The 20,503-nt window shown below is 42.5% G+C and overlaps 1 protein-coding gene across 3 annotated transcripts in view; it reads right to left on the bottom strand.

Annotated features, from left to right (window-relative positions):
• trip4 (thyroid hormone receptor interactor 4) overlaps positions 1 to 20,503 on the bottom strand; it is a 144,211-nt gene that overhangs the window by 93,118 nt on the left and 30,590 nt on the right. For all 3 annotated transcript variants that reach the window (XM_072553223.1, XM_072553222.1, XM_072553224.1), the window contains exons 4-7: positions 15,605 to 15,817; positions 14,135 to 14,219; positions 8,581 to 8,695; positions 4,455 to 4,670 (exon numbers count right to left, since the gene is read on the bottom strand). In XM_072553223.1, coding sequence (XP_072409324.1) covers positions 4,455 to 4,670; positions 8,581 to 8,695; positions 14,135 to 14,219; positions 15,605 to 15,817 — 629 coding nt within the window. The remainder of the gene's footprint in view (positions 1 to 4,454; positions 4,671 to 8,580; positions 8,696 to 14,134; positions 14,220 to 15,604; positions 15,818 to 20,503) is intronic.

Genomic DNA, 20,503 nt, shown 5'->3' with positions numbered 1-20,503 from the left:
TAAGGATGAGTCTGGGCATTTCATAATATTTCAAGCTTTAATACATGGAGAGGAAAATGGGATTCTGAATATATATTGCCCCCCGGCACATCCCTTTAAATTTGTAACAGGTGCGCCTTCTAGACTGATGGGGCACGTCATACAATTATAGGGGGAGACTTTAACCGCATTATTGACCCAGAGGTGGACAGGATGCCTAGGGGTCTTGCGGGTATGTCGCCACAATCCAGGCAGTTAGTGGACTTGAACAAGGAGTTGGGATTGGTGGATGAATGGAGATGTTGTCACCCCGAAGGTAGAGATTTTACGTTTTTTTTCTAATCCACATAAGTGCTATAGCAGAACTGACATTTTTTTTTGTCCCATTGGTCTTTTGAACTCAGTATTGTCCTGCAGAATAGGGAATACAGCCATTTCCGATCATGCAGCAGTGTATATGGAGGTCAAGGCCGGAGGTGGTGGGACGGGTTCCCGGCATTGGAGCATGGACCCTTTCCTCCATAAAGATAGCAAGTTTATCGAGTAGTTTTTGCGAGAGTTGAAAATTTTTTGGGATATCAATTCAGTGCTGTGGGAGACTGCCAAGGCCTACGAATGCGACCCGGAAACGACAGAGGGGAGAACAGCAACGTTTGCTCGAGGCTCGCCTGAAGGCGGCTGAGTAAACATACTTTGATAGGCCATCCATACCTAAATTACAGCAGATTTCAGCCCTTAGGGCTACTCTGAATGCTGCATTCACCCAGACTGCAGCGAGGGGAATCTCTTGCGAAACAGAGGTTATTTGACTTTGGTGATAAACCGGGTAGATATCTAGCATACTTGGCCAGAAAGAAAAATGTCCCCCCAATCTACTACATCCATCAGAGAGAGTGCTGGTACTCTTACTTGCAATGCTAAAAAGATTAATGCAACATTTAGAAAGTTTTATTTAAAGCTGTATCGGTCAGAGGGCTGTGATGAAAATAGAGTCTTTCTTTTTTAAGAACTTGGGACTTTTAGGGTGTAACCTCAGAGTAGGTGTCCTTTTTGAGTGTTCCCCCTGACAATTCAGGAAATTACAGGAGGCAGTGAGGCTGCTCAAGAGTGGTAAAACACCTGGACCAGATGGATTTCAAAGTGAATTTTATAAAGTCTCTATAGACAAGCTGGCCAGGCCACTCTTAGATATGTACAATTACTCATTCACTGGATTAGTGGTGCTGGAAGAGCACAGCAGTTCAGGCAGCATCCAACGAGCAGCGAAATCAACGTTTCGGGCAAAAGCCCTTCATCAGGAATAAAGGCAGTGAGCCTGAAGCATGGAGCGATAAGCTAGAGGAGGGTGAGGGTGGGGAGAGAGTAGCATAGAGTACAATGGGTGAGTGGGGGAGGAGATGAAGGTGATAGGTCAAGGAGGAGAGGGTGGAGTGGATAGGTGGAAAAGAAGGTAGGCAGGTCGGACAAGTCAAGGAGGCAGTAACTGAGCTGGAAGTTTGAAACTAGGATGAGGTGGGGGAAGGGGAAATGAGGAAGCTGTTGAAGTCCACATTGATGCCCTGGGGTTGAAGTGTTCCGAGGCGGAAGACGAGGCGTTCTTCCTCCAGGCATCTGGTGGTGACGGAGCGGCGGTGAAGGAGGCCCAGGACCTCCATGTCCTCGGCAGAGTGGGAGGGGGAGTTGAAATGTTGGGCCACGGGGCGGTGTGGTTGATTGGTGCGGGTGTCTCGGAGATGTTCCCTAAAGCGTTCTGCTAGGAGGCGCCCAGTCTTCCCAATGTAGAGGAGACCGCATCAGGAGCAACGGATACAATAAATGATATTGGTGGATGTGCAGGTAAAACTGTGATGGATGTGGAAGGCTCCTTTAGGGCCTTGGATAGAGGTGAGGGAGGAGGTGTGGGCACAGGTTTTACAGTTCCTGCGGTGGCAGGGGAAAGTGCCAGAATGGGAGGGTGGGTCGTAGGGGGGTGTGGACCTGACCAGGTAGTCACGGAGGGAACGGTCTTTGCGGAAGGCGGAAAGGGGTGGGGAGGGAAATATATCCCTGGTGGTGGGGTCTTTTTGGAGGTGGCGGAAATGTCGGTGGATGATTTGGTTGATGCGAAGGTTTGTAGGGTGGAAGGTGAGCACCAGGGGCGTTCTGTCCTTGTTACGGTTGGAGGGGTGGGGTCTGAGGGCGGAGGTGCGGGATGTGGACGAAATGCGTTGGAGGGCATCTTTAACCACGTGGGAAGGGAAATTGCGGTCTCTAAAGAAGGAGGCCATCTGGTGTGTCCTATGGTGGAACTGGTCCTCCTGGGAGCAGATACGGTGGAGGCGGAGAAATTGGGAATACGGGATGGGGTGGGAAGAGGTGTAATCCAGGTAGCTATGGGAGTCAGTGGGTTTGTAAAAAATGTCAGTGTCAAGTCGGTCGTCACTAATGGAGATGGAGAGGTCCAGGAAGGGGAGCGAGGTGTCAGAGATGATCCAGGTAAATTTAAGGTCAGGGTGGAATGTGTTGGTGAATTGCTCAACCTCCTCGCGGGAGCACGAGGTGGCGCCAATGCAGTCATCAATGTAGCGGAGGAAGAGGTGGGGAGTGGTGCCGGTGTAATTACGGAAGATCAACTGATGAAGGGCTTTTGCCCGAAACGTTGATTTCGCTGCTCGTTGGATGCTGCCTGAACTGCTGTGCTCTTCCAGCACCACTAATCCAGTATTTGATTTTCAGCATCTGCAGTCATTGTTTTTACCTTGTTAATTACTCATTCAGTCAGGGCTGCCTCCCATCTTCTTTGAGAGAAACAAATAATTCTCTTATCCTCAAGAAATGAAAAGCCCCAGAAGATTGCACTTCGTGCAGGCCTATATCGTTACTGAAGGTGGATTTTAAAATCCTGTCGAAAATGCTAGCGTTAAGGCTGGAGAGGGTATTGCCTTTTATTGTAAAGGAGGACCAGACGGGTTTTATTAAGGGCCATAGGTCTACCAATAATATTATAAGAGTATTAAATATGGTCCAAATATGTCAGCAAAGAGCAATGCTGGGTTTGGTAGTAAAAACAATGACTGCAGATGCTGGAAACCAGAATTTAGATTAGAGTGGTGCTGGAAAAGCACAGCAGTTCAGGCAGCATCTGAGGAGCAGTAAAATCGACATTTCGTGCAAAAGCCCTTCATCTCTTTTGTGTCATGGAACAGTTTGGTCTTGTAGAGATTTTTTACCAAATGGGTGGCAGTGATCCAAAAGCAGCGGTGCTCACTAATGGTATACGGTCAGATAGTTTTAGTGTCGGCAGAGACTGCCGTCAAGGGTATCCTCACTCACCATTACTATTTACATTGGAGAATGAGCCGCTGGTGACAAAAAAAAACTTAAGGAAGTGGAGGGGAAGGCACACCCCTGTCTGCATCAAGATGCTGAGCGCCAATCTCCTGGTTCACCCACATTGACGCAACAGTCAAGAAAGCACAACCGCTCTACTTCCTCAGGAGGCAAAGGACGTTTGGCATGTTTCCAAAAACTCTCACCAATTTTTACAGATGCACCACAGAAAGCATCCTAACCAGATGCGTCACCACATAGCATGGCAACTGCTCTTCCCAAACCGCAAGATCGTGAACACAGCCCAGACCATCGCACAAACCAGCCTTCCATCCATTGACTCCATCTATACTTCCTGCTGCCTCAGGAAAGCAACCAACATTATCAAAGACCCCTCCCACCCTGGTTATATTCTCTTCCATTGGGCAGAAGAAAAGGTGAGGACTACAGATGCTGGAGATCAGAGTCAAAGAGTGTGGTGCTGGAAAAGCACAGACGGTCAGGCAGCATCTAAGGAGCAGGAGAATTGACATTTCAGGCATAGGCCGAAACATAGATTCTCCTTTCCTCGGATGCTGCCTGACTGTGCTTTTCCAGCACCACTCTTCGACTCTTCCATCGGGCAGAGGATATAAAAGTTTGAATACGTGTACAAATAGATTCAAGAACTTCTTCCCCGCTGTTATCGGACTTTTGAATGGACCTCTCAAATGTTAATATTGATCTCCCCCTGCACCTTCTCCGCTGTTATAACATGGGGTATTCTACACTTCGTTCTGCTACCCTAATGCACTTTGTATGGTATGATCTGCCAGTACAACACCCTAACTAATGCTCCACTGCATCTCAGTATATGTGACAACAATAAATCAAACTTAAAACGTCCTGTACAGCCACAACACGACTTCCCAACTGGTATATTCAATGTCTCTGACCAATTAAGGCGAGCATGCCAAATGCCTTCTCCAGCACCCTGTCTATGTATAATACCACTTTCAACCAACTGTGTACCTGAACCCCTAGGTCTGTCTTATTCAACAACACTCCCCAGGGCCCTACCTCTGATGTGTTATTTTGGCACAAGCAGGACTAAAGCTGGTCTGTAGAGATCAGCTGCTGATTCAATAAAGCCGAAGCTTTCTGTGTTTGCTATGTTACAGCCAAACCTGCTATAATATTGATCCAAAGAACCCTGTTCTTCAAAGATCCTCCTTCCAGCGAAGTCTATTGTGATCTGTTTTGTTCGACGGGATGCGTGTCGGAGCTCCCTTAATTCTTCTTCTCTCTTGCGTAATGCCTCCCGTTCCTGTTTGGAGAGCCACTGGTTGGTATCTGCGGCAAAGTAATCAGACTCATCGTCAATTACCTGCGTCCGGCGAGCACTGCAAAACATAAATGGATCCATTTAATTGAGCAGCACACATACTTGACAATGAAATTAATCTTCAAACTATCAAATACTTAAATAACTAATTACTTGTATACTAAGTGCAACACCACTGCATCAAATCCCATTTGCCCATCACCGCCCTGATCATTGACAGACATTTGCTCCTGGTGCAGTGACAAAGTCATTTAAAACTCTCAGCATTGTTCTCAAACCTATGCTTAACCTTTCTTGCTTATTTTTCTGTCACCTCCTTCAACCCTATGACCTTCTGGGACATGGGCTCCAGTCATGATGGCTGTGCTAGGTAAGCACCAAGCTCTTGTAATGCCCTTCCTCAATTTCTGTGCCTGCTCTACTCAAGGCACCCCAAAAATCTCTGTCAATAAGCTTTCAATCACGTTTTGCTTTTCACGAAACGTGCTGGAGTCTTTGTCCCACGCTCAACAGCAGAAATTGATCTTTACTCAGAGCTCCTTACCATGCAGCCGAGAGAGGCCTTTGAAGATAGACTGGAGCACACGACCCTTCATCCAATGGCCTACAGAATATTTACACACTCCGCATTAAAATGATTACAGAAGGTGTGCATGCAACAATGGTGTCAGCACTTGTCACCTGCCCTCTAATCATTATGCCCCTCCCCAGCTGCATTGTACTGAATGGTTGCTGTTTGCTACCTTGTGAAGCTCTGGTTATTAGCCCAAGGTCATAATGACGAAGTGATATGTTTTGCACTTGCCCCCTTACAATGCTGTTTTCCAGTGTTCTTTCATGAAATTATTTGTTTATACCCTTCATTTTACATCATTCGGTCCTTGGCGTTTATATCATTCATTCTTCAATGAACAAAATTGTGCCCCCCCATCTCTGAAAAGTATTTCCTAGCTTCTTTTCATGGAAAGCCGGCAGACAGGATAATCAATACTGCATCCCCAAATGGATTGGGCAACTAGAATCTTCTCGCTTCTCTGGTCCCGGAGAACAAAAGGTTGAACACAAAACTGCCCAGGTCTCACTAAAACTGGCAATCATTACGATCAACTTTAATTTATTTTTCTAATTGACAGCAGTCATACAATATGCTGTGTTAATGCCTGGTCGATCACATTAAGGTTTATTGATAGCTTTGTTCAGATTAAGAGATAGGAATTGCCTTTCAGCACAAAGTGAGTAGCTAGGGAGAGTACAGGGCTCATTAAAGATCAGCAAGGCCACCTATGTATGGAGCCACAGGAGATGGCGAGATACTAAATGAGTATTTTGCATCAGTGTTTACTGTGCAGAAGAATATAGAAGCGAGAGAACTTGGGGAAATAAATAACAATATCTTGAAAAGTATTCACATTACAGAAGTGGTAGTGTTGGATGTCTTAAAGTGCATAAATGTGGATAAATCCTCAGGAGTTGATCTTGTGTACCCTCGAACTCTGTGGGAAGCTAGGGAAGTGATTGCTGGGCCTCTTGCTGAGATTTGTTTTATCAATAGCCACAAATGAGGTGCCAGAAGATTGGAGGTTGGCTAATGTGGCGCTACTATTTAAGCAAGGCAGAAAGGAAAAGCTAGGGAACTATGGACTGCTAAGCCTGACATCAGTGGTGGGCAACTTGTTGGAGGGGACCCTGAAGGACAGGATTTGTGTGTATTTGGAAAGGCAAGGACTGATTAGGGTTGGTCAACATGGCTTTGTGTGTGGAAAATCATGTCTACTAACTTGATTGAGTTTTTCTGAAGATGTGCAAGAGAAGATTGATGAAGGTAGAGCAGTGGATGTGGTCTGTATGGATGGCATTCGACAAGATTCGACATGGTAGACTGGTCAGCAAAGTTAGATCACATGGAATAAGGGGGAACCAGCCATTTGGATACATAACTGGTTCAAAGGTAGAAGACAGAGGGTGATGTGGAGGGTTGCTTTTCAGACTGGAGGCCTGCGACCAGCGGTGTGCCACAAGGATCAGGGCAGGGTCCACTGTTTTTTGTCATGTATATGAACGAACTGCATGTGAATGTAGGACTAATGGGTAGTAGGTTTGCAGTTAACACCAAAATTGGAAGTGTAGTGGCCAGCAAAGAAGGTTACCTCAGAGTACAACAGGATCTTGATCAGATGGGCCAAGGAGTGGCAGATGGGGTTTAATTTAGACAAATGTGAGATACTGCATTTTAGAAAGGCAAATCAGGGCAGGACTTCTACACTTAATAGTAAGGTCTTGGGGAGTGTCGCTGAACAAAGAGACCTTGGAGTGCAGGTTCATAATTCCTTGAAAATGGCGTGTAGGTAGACAGGATAGTGAAGGCGGCGTTTGGTATGCTTTCTTTTATTGGTCAGTGCAGGAGTTGGGAGGTCATGTTGCAGCTGTACAGGACAATGATTAGATTACTTTCTGAATACTGCATGCAGTTCTGATCTCCCTGCTATGGGAGGAATGTTGTGAAACTTGAAACGGTTTTCAGAAAAAAATTTACAAGGATGTTGCCAGGGTTGGAAGATTTGAGCTCTCGGGAGAGGCTGAGTAGGCTGGGGCTGTTTTCCCAGAGCACTGGAAGCTGACAGGTGACTTTATACAGGTTTATAAAATCATGAAGGGCATGGATAGGGTAAATACTCAAGGTCTTTTCCGCACTTTTTTGTGGGAGTACAAGACTAGAGGGCTGAGGTTTAAGGTGAGATGGGAAAGATTTAAAAGGGACCTTGGAGACAACTTTTTTCCATACAGAGCGTGATGAGTGTATGGAATGAGCTGCCAGAGAAAGTGCTGGATGCTGGATAATTACAACATTTAAAAGGCATCTGGATGGGTATATGAATAGGAAGAATAGAATGGGCCAAACGCTGGCAAACGGGATTAGATTAATTTAGGACATCTGGTCAGAATGGACAAGCTGGACCGAAGGATTTGTTTCCATGCTGCACATCTGTGACTCCAAGAGGAGGAGGAGGAGCTGTGCCACAGGGTGTCGGTCAAGGGAGGTGATTCTGTGCAAATCAATTAACTCTCTCCCCAAACAAATTGCGCATGGCTTGGTTTCTATCTCACCAACAGGTGTGAAATGTATTAACATGTGGTAGCACGAAACCACTTCCAGCCTGACAACTGGTGTAAGTGTCTTGAAAGTCCAAGGAATAAAGTGGACATGGAGAAGGCAGGGACAAGAAAATGAGAGGTTGAGAAACACAGCCTGGTCCTACAAGGACAATCTATTTGCAAAGTACTTGCTTACAAATGAGTCAATCTGCTTGCTCATGTCAGAAATGGTGTTAGAAGTTCAGGAGACAATCACAGAGGTTATCCATGTACTAACAGAAAATGTATAATGTACAGTCACTTAACAGGATTCTAATTACCTGGTTTACTACATATCTGTCCCTTGCAGCCCACAGTTACTCTAATTATCAAACTGGTATAATGAACACAGGAACAGGAGAAGGCTATTCAGCCCCTCGAATTTGTTCTGCTATTCAGTTAGATGACGAGGGCCTGCATCCGAACTTCAACTTGGTTTCATATTCTTGTTAGCCTTCATTTCTCTTAGCCCTTGTTCTATATTCCAACTATAAGGGAAATAGTTTTGCTCTAGCTTATTAAACCCTCTAAATTATATTAAACAGAAAATTAGAGCATGCTTAGTCTTCTCAGCAAGCAAATCCAAGCCTAGTGTCAGCACACAGTCTTCTTATTTTAGCTCTTTTAATCCCGCAAATATTTCTGAAGAAGGTTCACTAGGCTCAAAACATTAACTCTACTTTCTTTTCACAGATACTGCCAGAACTGCTGAGTTTCTCCAATAATTTCCATTTGTTTCAGATCTCCATTGTTCTTTGTTCTCAATAAATTTACAACAGTATTTCCAAAATGATTTCGCTATTTAACCATTCATTACCTCAGCCTCTCTCTCTTACCTGGTCTTGTCATATTCCAATAGTTTGTCTTTGTGTTTAATAGCTTTTTCCAGTCCAGCTTTCAAAACCATTTCCTGATGAGGCAGCAGATCCCGCTCAAAGATGTCAGGATTCCCTACACATGAAAAAGATTAACACGCTTCAAGTTACTCTTATTACATTGGAACAGTGAAATATTTGATGTAGGTTATAAAATAGAGTCGAACTTGCATGGAATGGTGTGCCCAATATAATTAAACATTCTGACCCAGAAGACTTTAAAACTACATCCCATCTGCTATATATAGCAAAGTCAAGTGCTTTAACTACTGAAAACATGTTTTACAATCTTGTTATATACTTAAGACAAAATATCGTGCTTCACACAGCTAACTTCATCATTCCAAGTTGTGCTACAACTGCCTTTCAACAATTCAAGCACATTAAATTTCCACAAACAACTATGCGATAAAAGTCAAATTGTCTTGCTGACTGAGGGAAAAATGGTGGCCAGGTCACATTGCATTCATGGTCTCCTTTGACATAGTACCATAGAATCTTTTCTGTCCACTGGAAAAGGCAGAAGGGCCTCTCTGTTTAAAACTTTATCCAAAGGATGGCATATCCTGCAGGACAGTGCTCCCTCAAGCTATGAATTCCATGGAGATCAACCAAATAAAGTGATGACAGGATTTTATTTTTTACGTTTTTTTTCCAGTCAAAGCAAATTCAAAGTCAGTGCAAGCAGTATGAAGTTGTACTGTACCTTTAAGGGAGATGAAATTTCTGGCTGGCACAGAGTGTGCTGAAAAATTTTAAAATGTAACATTTGGTTGCGAAACAAATAGCTGGAGCTGTGTTGCCAAATTCAGCCAATCAGTTTAAATTATGCCCCAGATACCAAAATCCAATCGAGTTTAAATTTTACTGTTTTGGATGACATCAAACCAATGAGCCGGTCTGATGTTTTGGGGCATATAAAATCAGGTACTTTGAACAGTTGGGGAGAACAGCAAAGAGCAGCCAAGCACCAACAGACTGCCAGCAAAATAGCTCTCAGAAAGATACCTAGCCATAAGAAAGTTGTGCAGAAGATCGAAGACGACCTAGAGGAATTTACAGAGAGTGTTCGACATCTGAAGGCAACAACTGGCTTTAAAAATTGATTTGCTGTAAATTTAAGAGGGAATCTATTGGACCAGTACTGTAGAGTGGAAGGTAAAAAAATAGGTTTAAGAGAAAGGAGTTGTGTAGTTGTTGCTTAATGTTCTCTTTTGGACTTAAAAAATAAAATTGTTAATTTTTTCTTTAAATAGTGGAATTTGGGTGGTTCTTTGTCACTCATACTTTGACAGATTACGAGGCGAGGTGAGCTCTTCTGTGTGTCTGGTTTAAATTAGCAGAAGGGTTTATCCCGTGTCGTAACACAAGTTACATTACATAGAAGATATATCTCAAAATTTCCCAGGCATATATTGCACCAAACAGTCCTGGATTCAAGATTCACAACACCAGAGATTGTTATAACATCTCCGAACAGATTGGCTGTAAAGATTTTTTTTCCAGTCAATGTCCTTCAAAGCTGTGAACTTACTCAGGCAGAAGGATATGATCACAATTTCTCATTTGACAATAATTTCCAATCAACTGCACAGATATGACAGTCATTAAAACTACACACTTCTTCTAACTAGCCTCAGCTCTGAACATTAAAGTCATGGGTCCCACCAGAACTGCCCTTATCCAAATCCTCAGCAACACTCCTGATCTATGTGACTGATTCTGGTCAATCAGTCCCTTTGAAATATCTGACCCAGCAACAAGAACTTTATCATTCCTCATTTCCACTCCAGAGCCAGTCTTCGTATTCAGTTTTTTTTCCCCCCCAACTACACCACAACCTCCTCTGCCCTTGTAAGAGATGGTCTCCTAAGCTAGTTTTTAGGCCAGCATGTGGACCTGTCTTCATATCCCATTTTTCCACGTCAATTGATATCTCAATGCACTCCTCATAAAAGAGATCAATTCCAAATCTTTCAATCTGTCATAAACACGTTTGCAAATCCACATTGACTCCAACAGCCACCGAATATTCTGGGCTAAACCTCTCTCAACACTGTACAATGATACTGATCTTACTGAGAGCAACCCCTTGCTCTCATTTCGTTTCTACACAGTCAATTCCCTGCTCAGAGGCTGCTGCTTTACACGAGCATATCTGCAGAGCAGGGCAGCAGGAGCTAAAAACCAGTGACAAAGAGCCCCTCAACCTGTTTCTACCTGTCAGAGCGAAAGTGCAACTTGACAAGAAAACAAGTGAATGATTGCTGGTATTTCTTCCATGCCTCTTTTGATTGGTCAATAAATCCAAAGAAGTACTGTAGTGAAGAGTGCTGTTAGAAATACACTATTAAAATACTTACAAAGCAGTCCGCCTGATTGGCGCCACACCCACAAGCATCCACTCCCTCCACGACTGACCCATAGTGCACAGAGCTGCTAATATCCACAAGATGCACTACAGAAATTCACCCAGGATCCTCAGGTAGAACTTTCTAAATCCACGATCACTTCCATATGGAAGAACAAAGGCAGTAGATACACAGGAACATCACCAGCTGCAAGTTCCGCTCACCATCCTGACTTGGAAATATATCATTGCTCCTTCACTACCCTTGGGTCAAAATCCTACATTCTCCCTCAAAGGGCATTGTAGGTCTACCTACAGCACATGGATTGCATCGTCCATGGTGTCAATGGAGTGGAGAAAGAAAAAGGAAATACTCCAGTAATAGGGGATAACGTAGTTAGGGGAATAGATACTGTTCTCAGCAGAGACTGAGTGTCCTGAAGGCTGTGTTGCCCACATAGTGTCAAGGTTCAGGACATCTCCTCTGAACGAGAATGAAACTTAGGAATGGGATGGTAAGGATCCAATTGCTGCAGTTCACTTAGGTCCCAACAACACAGAGGTTCTGCTCAGGGATTCCAAGAAGATTAGATTAGATTAGATTACTTATAGTGTGGAAACAGGCCCTTCGGCCCAACAAGTCCACACCACCCCGCCGAAGCGTAACCCACCCATACCCCTACATCTACATCTACATCTACCCCTTACCTAACACTACGGGCAATTTAACATGGCCAATTCACCTGACCTAAGGCCTAAGGCCAAGATAGAAAGAAGAACCACAAAAGGTAATAATATCCAGATTACTACCTAAACCACATGCAAATTGATGTCGGGTGAATAAGATTGGAGGTGTAAAAGATTTTAAAGTAGTATTAACCCGCAACATTTACTAAATATTGTGATCAGCTTTCCAGCTGAGAAGGCAGTCAAGCAACCTGTTCTTAGGCCACAACCACCATTTCAGGAAACGTATCTCAAGCTGTTTGCCTTTCAATTACGCCCTCATCTTCTTCCTCCCCCTTACTATAACAAGTGGCATCTATCTAAGGAGCTGGTGGATCTATAACTGAACTGAACAGGAGTTACCTTCTTAGACAGACACTGACTGCGTCCTTAGTGCAGAGAAAACAGAAGATTTGTTTTTGCCATTGCAGTAGCAGGTGTTATCCTCATGGTGCACAAAGCTGAGGTCTCTGTGACATCAACCTCAGTAATGTCACAGTCAGCGATTCAGCAGGATTTGGGAAACGGCTTCATAGTTAAAAGTTTAATCTGTGAGCCTGTGAGATAACTGCCCCACTCCTTGAGCAAAGTGGCAAATAAAAGGAACAGAGGAGGCAGTGGAATAGCAAGGGAGACACAGCAACAATGACCAGACCAGTTTTGGATCAGATTCCATTGCAGCGCAGGTACATAATAAAAATGTCAACAACTTCCTGATCAACTACATTCACCAGAAATACACTCAAAAATTAAATGGAGACTTGTGAAATGGTCAAAAGCTTAAAGTGTTTTGATCACTTCTCCTTATTAAATGCTTCCAATACCAGAATGATATGAAATGTACTGATTAACAGCATGGTGGAAGCAGATTCAACAGTAACTTTCAAAAACTAACTGGATAAATACTTGGAAGGGACAGGACTTACTGAATTATGGGGGTGAGAGCCAGGGAGTGGGAATATGTGACGACAACTGAAAACAGTTGTTGATTCTAATCAGCACATAAGCAGAGAATAGGAAAATTCAGAAAACTAGGAGCATCTGTGACAAGGAATAACCAAGGAGAACGATATCATACTATTGAGTTACTGTTCCAGACAAGATTTGGAGGTGCGGGTGTTTGAGGTGTACAAAGTTAAAAATCACCCAACAGTAGGTTATAGTCCAACAGGTTTATTTGGAAGCACTAGCTTTCGGTGTTCACAACCACCCGATGAAGGAGCAGTGTTCTGAAAGCTAGTGCTACCAAATAAACCTGTTGGATTATAACCTGGTGATGTGTGATTTTTAACTTTGTTCGAGACAACAGAGTGTGAGCTGTGGGTGGCATTACTATCAGTCAGATGGTCATGACTTTAATCTTCACGTTGGAAACCTGACTACACAGTCCAGACTGAGGGAGTACTGCCTTGTTTAGCCTTTCACCTTTCAGATAGAAGAGTAAGTCAAGGTCTTGCCTCTCTCAGGTGGATGTAAAAGGTCATGTGGCACTATTTCTAGCTCACCAGAAATACGTGAATAAGTAAGGCAGTGTTTTATGGATATTCCTATTCAGAATCATCCTACCACAATGGGAGAGGGATTTCTAACTCAAGGCACAAATCAATTCCACTGGATTTTCTACTGGTGAATGAATTGATCAGGGAGGGATAGTTATGCTGGGAAACTGATCAAAGGCAGAGTAACATTTGACCTCCATCAGCCTCCACTCAATACAAACCCTGCCAAATCAGGACACGTAACTCCATCCTGCTTCACATCATTGATAGTGATTCCCAGAATTAGAGTCATCACATACACTGGAACCAAACTAATCTCACACTCACTCGAGGTCCACATGCTCCAACACTCCAACAGAAAACACCCAGAAATAAATGCCATGGGTGACCTGATAGACCTTTAGATTGTAAAAGGGTTCACTAGGATAGATGTGGAGGAGTTATTCTTTATCATGGCAGGTTCAAATCTAAAGAGCATAATGATAATGGTAGGCACTGATCAATCCTATTGGTAATCTCAGAGAAATCTCTTTATCCAGTTAGGATATGAATTTAGACAAGCTGAAGCAAATTGGTACAGATGATTTAAGGGGAAGATGATAAACACGAGAAAGAAAGAAATGGGAAGTCTGGCTGATGGAGTCACACAAAATAGGGTTGCAGGATGCCTATATGCAGCATGAAAACCAGTCTAGACTAATTTGACCAAATGTTGCAGAGCTGTACATTGTTTATAATTCTCCTTGTGAGACATTCGCTAAATTTTCAATATGCTGCCCACACCATGACTAAAATCAGCTAAATTACAACAATTCAGAAACTGAACCCAAGACTTCTGAATCTGCCGAGGTCAGTTACATGCTCAATTTAAATTGCTCTAATGGAGAACACTAATAAATATTTCCTATTCAACAAAGTCACGGAGCAATAAATAACTAACCTGTAGTCCCCATCAGTTTCTTGCGTAATTTCTGACTCTTGTTTGAATCACGGACAAGGATCTCTTGCTCTTCTTTGGTACAGACCTTCAAGAGGTACATTCAATTAATCAATGATAGTGGAACTGGGAGGCTACATTTATCAAGAACAGCCTAACAAGCACTTTTCTCAAGTGTAGAGAAGGATGAAAGTTTACCCAGTAGCAGTCTAAGATAATTAAAACATTTAGTAGGTTCGATTTGGTGAAGGGGTTTTCATTGATGAGGAAGTCCAAAACGAGAGATCATAAACATTAAATAATCACTAAATATCAAAGAAGGAAACTCAGATAAAATCTCCTTATCAAGAGAGTGGTAAGAATGCGAAATTTGGCATTACGATGGGTAGTTGAGGCGAGGAACAGATACCTTCTGAGGGGACACTAGGCACACCTAAGTGAAAGGTCAGGGTTTGAGTAAAATGGATGGAAGGAGGTTTGTGTGGACCATTTGCACTTGAACAGCCTGTTTCTGTGTTGTGAAACGCTGTAAATTTCTGTTCTTCCAGGTGTACCCTTTTTTTCACTGTGTAAAAGGATGTTAGGGCAGGATTTACTTTCACTTTATTAAGTCATGCAAGTCCCGTATATTTCACTCAAAACCTGCCCTCAAGAAACAACTGGGAGGAACTCTTCCTACTATACTCTCCTCCTTCCAATGAAATCAGTCACTTATAGAGGAAGAATTTGAAAATTAAACAAAACAAATAAAAATATGCTCCTTGTACACACAGCTTTTGAGTTTCAACACACAGAAATGGCACTACTTTGCTTCTTTGCAGCTGTCACTTCGGGAGGTCTTGGCATAAGCCAAGAACCTGGAAAGTATCCCCTCAGCCTCTCTCTCCAGGTGGCAATAATAAATATGTGCAGAAGGCCTTAGTGGAAAATATCAAAAACAAGGGCACATTCTGCAGAGTCCAGAGCCGTTTACAGGTGTGAGCGCTGTCATTTGTTTTATAGACATTGAATATATCCATGACAGGAGTCTGGCTCCAAACAGACTGCTCAAACCTAAGCACTGTGGCAGTTCTACAAAAAGTGACAAATGGCACAAGCGGTAGTCAGAGGAAGAAATCACATTTCACAGGATACATTGGTTGGAGCTGCCGACATTGAAAAGTTAAATTACTAAATGCAGTTGAAATCCAAAGTTGCTGAAGCTGAACTAACAAGCTCAGCATCAGGCTCACAGACTCACACAGATTCATCCTCTCAACTTATGGTAAAAATATTCAACATGTTGGGGAATAATACATTTTCTGGCTAATTATACTCCTGCTTAGTAACACTCCCCAAAGTATATACCTCCTCTTTTCTCCTGTTCTACTGAGAGATCTGATTCAAGCTGACACTGGATTACATTGTAAAGTAACTTGTAGGGCCTCACATAGTCATTTTTGTCCATCATTTTGAACAGAATTGCATACTTACCAAAGTTCCACAGAACAAGCAGGGTCCTGATCCCTCCTGCATGCAGACAATGCGGCCACAACTCAAGCAGTTGTTGATGAGTTGGTGAGTTTGTCCCAAGCATTCACAGGTATGACGACCAGGGAGAGTGACGGCAAGTCTATCCTCACCCTCCTTTGTGTACAGAGACAGGTACTTAGTCTTTTTCTTGGATGTAGAATTAGCATCCTGGGCCTGGTTAAAAATAGAAACAAAACATGTCAAACATAGCAGCCAATGTGTGTGAAAGTTGGCTGTCCAAACAGCAATGAGATAAAAACAACTACGTATTCACTTTCTAGTGGTATTACTACTATGATTAAATGGTGTCCATGACACCATGGAGAAATGGAAGGTGCTGCAATTTGGAAAAGCAAATCAAAGCAGGACTTATACACTTAATAGTAAAGTCCTGGGAAGTGTTGCCAAACAAAGAGACCTTGGAGTGCAGGTTCATAATTCCTTGAAAGTGGAGTCACAGGTAGATAGGATAGTGAAGAAGGTATGCTTTCCTTTATTGGTCAGTGCATGGAGAATAGGAGTTGGGAGGTCATGTTGTAGCTGTACAGGACATTGTTTAGGCCACTTTTGGAATATTGTGAGCAATTTGGGTCTCCCTGCTTTAGAAAGAATGCTGTGAAACTTGAAAGAGTTCAGAAAAGATTTACAAGGATGTTGCCAGGGTTGGAGGATGTGAGCAATAGGGAGAGCTGTTTTCTCTGGAGCATTGGAGGCTGAGGGAAGCTTACAGACATTTATAAAATCATGAGGGGCATAGATAGGATAAATAGACAACTTTTCCCTGGGGTGGAGGGCATAGTTTAAGGTGAGAGGGGAAAGATTTAAAAGGGACCTAAGGTGCAGCTTTCTCACGCAGAGAGTGATACATGTATGAAATGAGCTGCCAAAAGAAGTGGTGGAGGCTGGTAAAATTACAACATTGAAAAGGCAACCGGATGGGAGTATGAATTGGAAGGGTTTAGAGGGATATGGGCCAAATACTATCAAATGGAAGTAGATTAATTTAGGATAGGTCAGCATGGATGAATTAGACTGAAGGATCTGTTGCCATGTTGCACATCTCGATGACTCTAAATCCCCTGCACTTTGCCAAGTAGTACCATGTGATTTTTTTCCATTCTTCTCCAAGGGTAGACCAAGTCTCAAACTGAAGTCTCAACCGAATGACATGCCTTCAGTACTGCACTGAGAGTGTCTGTCCAGGGAGCTGGAGTGGGACTTTCACCCACAATCCTAACTGAGGAGGGCAAGTTGCTATCAACTATGCTGTAGATCTAACCTTGATCAGTAAATATTAGTTGCTGGAAAAGCACAGCAGGTCAGGCAGCATCCAAGGAGCAGGAGAATCGACGTTTCGGGCATGAGCCCTTCTTCAGGAATCATGCCCGAAATGTCGATTCTCCTGCTCCTTGGATGCTGCCTGATCTGCTGCACTTTTCCAGCAACACATTTTCAGCTCTGATCTCCAGCAGTCCTCACTTTCTCCAGTAAATATTAGATCTCAACACAAGCATTTTTACTTTGCCAACCATGTCGTCATCACTGGCTTGAATCTTAAACCCAATAGGATATTTTTAATCCTGGTTTTGTAGTTTTAGGACACAAAAGTCATATCCTGATCTCTTCCCTTTCTACATTTCCTGGAGAATCATACATAAGGTACTACAAACTTTTCCTTTTAGACTGTAAACTGGAAAATGGAAGGGGGACTCTGTTATATAACTAAAGAGTCAGGAGAGCTTTTCAACTCAAAAAAAAACAAGTGGGATTACGTGGTGTGTATTTTAGCTGTGCAGAATAATGTTCCTTTTTCAAAGCAGTAAGGGGATAATTAGAAACTGATTGGCACCATGAGTCTTTGAGATAAGAAAAATCTGCCTGGTAATAGCCCTCTGATTGTAACAAACTTCAGTTCAACCAAAGCTCTAAGTGCGGAGTAGTCAGAGATATCCAGACCTGCAAACTGAAAACATCTCTCTCTCTCTCTATATATATAATATATGTCCATGAGATCAACTAATGAAATGAAGAATACTTTACAGAGAACAGTATATCATCATTGCTGAAATTAAAAGGAATTGCGAGACAATTTAACTCAACTTTGAGTTCTAGACCTTTGATCTTGGAGATATAGGTACACCATCCTTCATCCAAAATCCTTGGGGCCAATTGTTATTCGGAATTAATGACATTTCCACAGTGAAATAAAAACAGAGTTACCTAACAGCAGATAGATGCACGTGTGAACAGTCCAAGCGCTGAGTCACAACTGATGCCTGCCATTGCTGGGCCACGCCACATCTGAGTGACGTGGTTCAAGTGGGTGTGGAGTTGGGTCACCTGTTCACATACCAAAATGACGCTGCACACTCCACAAAGAAAAATTTGGGCTTTCGGAGCGGTTTGGATAAAGGATTGCGTATCTGTATTGTTTTCCCTAAAGTTTTGTTCCACCCATAATATGTATCAAGTATCTGTATTTTGTCTCTCCTCATCAGGAATGCGCATTTATGCATTTGGGGTTTTTAATGAGGATCTACTTCAGGCTGAAGAGTGGGATAGTCAGAATTCTTTCTCTTTACTCTACCATTTGTTACAGTCATGAGTCGTACAATGAATAGAATTATTTTCTACTGATGACAAAACCTGGTGTGGATTGCTTTTGTCCTGAATAGTAGTCAGTCAAGCAATCGATTGCCCTGGTAATTTAATTGGGATTTGAAACATTCTGTGATGGCTTGTGGAACAGTCAGACACAATTATCGGCACACACTCCAGAGTTCCACGTGGAAGTAAATTAAATTATAATGAATCACTCCAAAAACAATACGTCGTCGCCCCTCCCAGTGATGGACCCCAAAGCAGCACAGACTGAAGCTTGGAACAGAAAGTGGGTAAAGGGCTGAGACAGGAACGTGAACTTAAATTATTTTCAAAGCACACAAAATCTCCACGGGGTGTGTACAATCCAAATTTCTGACATTCTGCAGGATTTTTGTAACGCTATTGGGCAATTTGACAGCTATGCTGCTGGAATTCTAAAAGAGGCTCTTTACAAACAAAGTTTAAATGCATGGAGAACATTCATTGTGAGTGCACCTGCTACCCTCTAACAAAGAACAAACCAACCTCAGGTTGTCAATCTTTTGGAAAATCTTGGAATAAGTTTTATGTCAGAGTTACGTTAATTAGAAAGTCTGCCTTATTTTTAAGTGAATAAATTTACACTTAGTTGAGTAAATTTTTGTCCTCATTGCTCATCTGTGCAGCCAACAAGTCAAAGATCACATTGCCTGCTTTTAGGGAGTTGCTAATGTGCTCCATAAGTGACGACCGATCAGCTGCCAAGAGTTCAACTTTCCAACTTTCTCTGCCACAGTGACACCACATTGTTTAGGTCAGTTGCCAGGAGGTACTGCCATTGGACGCAAACTCTGACATCGCTGGATTTAAAGAAAAACAGAATTTTGTCTTCTTCATGGAAGCAGGGCCGGTCTGTCTGGTCAATTCTTTTTTACAGGGTCTCGGGAAAGTAGAGGTTAGATGATCAGAAAGACACTAGAACAACAAAGTGGTTGGGGAGAGAGAGAGAGAGAGAGCGAGAGAGAGAGAAGAAAGAAGAAACAAAGTACATCCTGCAAAAGGCACAGCATTCCCAGCTGGATGCTTGCATCCAGTGCAGTAGTTAAGCCCATGCTCGTGTCATGGGTAGGATAACATATCCTACAATGATTGAAATGAAAGTCCACCGTTGATTGGAATGGGCAGACAGATAGCCAAGTAGTTCACACTCCTCTAAGTGGGCATTTCCACAGACCTGGTATCACTTATTACAAATGATCTTCACGTTTGTTTAACCTTTAACTCAATTTGGTGTGCATCATTCTTCAAAGAATAAACCAGATAAAAACCTGTATCATTCAATCTTCAGAGAAAATCACCTGTACAACATCTTAACACTGGAAAAAGCACATTATGATTAAAATAATTCAACATGGTTTCATGAAAGGAAATCAAATTGTGTGTTACTTATGGAGAGATAAAGGGTTGATGTAGTATATCTGGGTTTCCAAAAGGCATTCAATAAAGAAAATGGATGAAAAGGAGAATTTTTAAGTTGGCAGACTGTGACCTGTGGATTTCTACAAGAATCAGTGATAGGACTTCAGCATTTTACAATCTATATTGATGACTTAGATGCATTACTTTCTGTCTCTTCATATAAGCTTGCTGAAAATACAAAGTCAGGTGAAAAGATAAACTGTGAAGGGGAAAACAGACGTTGCAAAGAGCATACGCAGAATAGCATATGGGTTGTAGAAGTGTGAAGTTATTCACTTTGGTCTTAAGATTAGCAGAATGTTTTTTTTAAGAAGATGTAAAACTTGTAAGTGTTGATGTTCAAAGAAACCTGGGTGTATTTCTACAGAAATACAGATGGATATGGTTACAACAAGCAATAACACAGGCAAATGACATGTTGGCCTTATTGGAAGGATGCTGAAGTGCAAAAACAAACTCTTGCTATAATTGTACAGGGCTTTAGTGAGACGACATTTAGAAGCCTGTGTGCTAATTTGTTTTCCCTAGTTAAGAAAGGATATACTTGCATTGGTGCTGTAAAGTTTCAGTAGACTATTGCCTGGGGCATCCTATGATGACGGGCTGAGTAATTCAGATCTATACTCTTGAGTCCAGGATAATGTTCTGAAGGGGCTTGACAGGGCAGATGCTGAGAGATTGTTTCTGCTAATTAGGGAATCTAAAATATGAGGGCAGTCTCAGGTAAGTCACCAATTATTTAGGACATGAGATGAGACTAAATGACTTTACTCAAAGGATTGCGAATCTTTAAAATTC

This window comes from Chiloscyllium punctatum, chromosome 33 (genome assembly GCF_047496795.1).
Source record: "Chiloscyllium punctatum isolate Juve2018m chromosome 33, sChiPun1.3, whole genome shotgun sequence".
NCBI classification, from domain to species: Eukaryota; Metazoa; Chordata; class Chondrichthyes; order Orectolobiformes; family Hemiscylliidae; genus Chiloscyllium; species Chiloscyllium punctatum.
The sequence above is the reverse complement of the archived record's forward strand: the minus strand, read 5'-3'. Positions and strand labels throughout refer to the sequence as shown.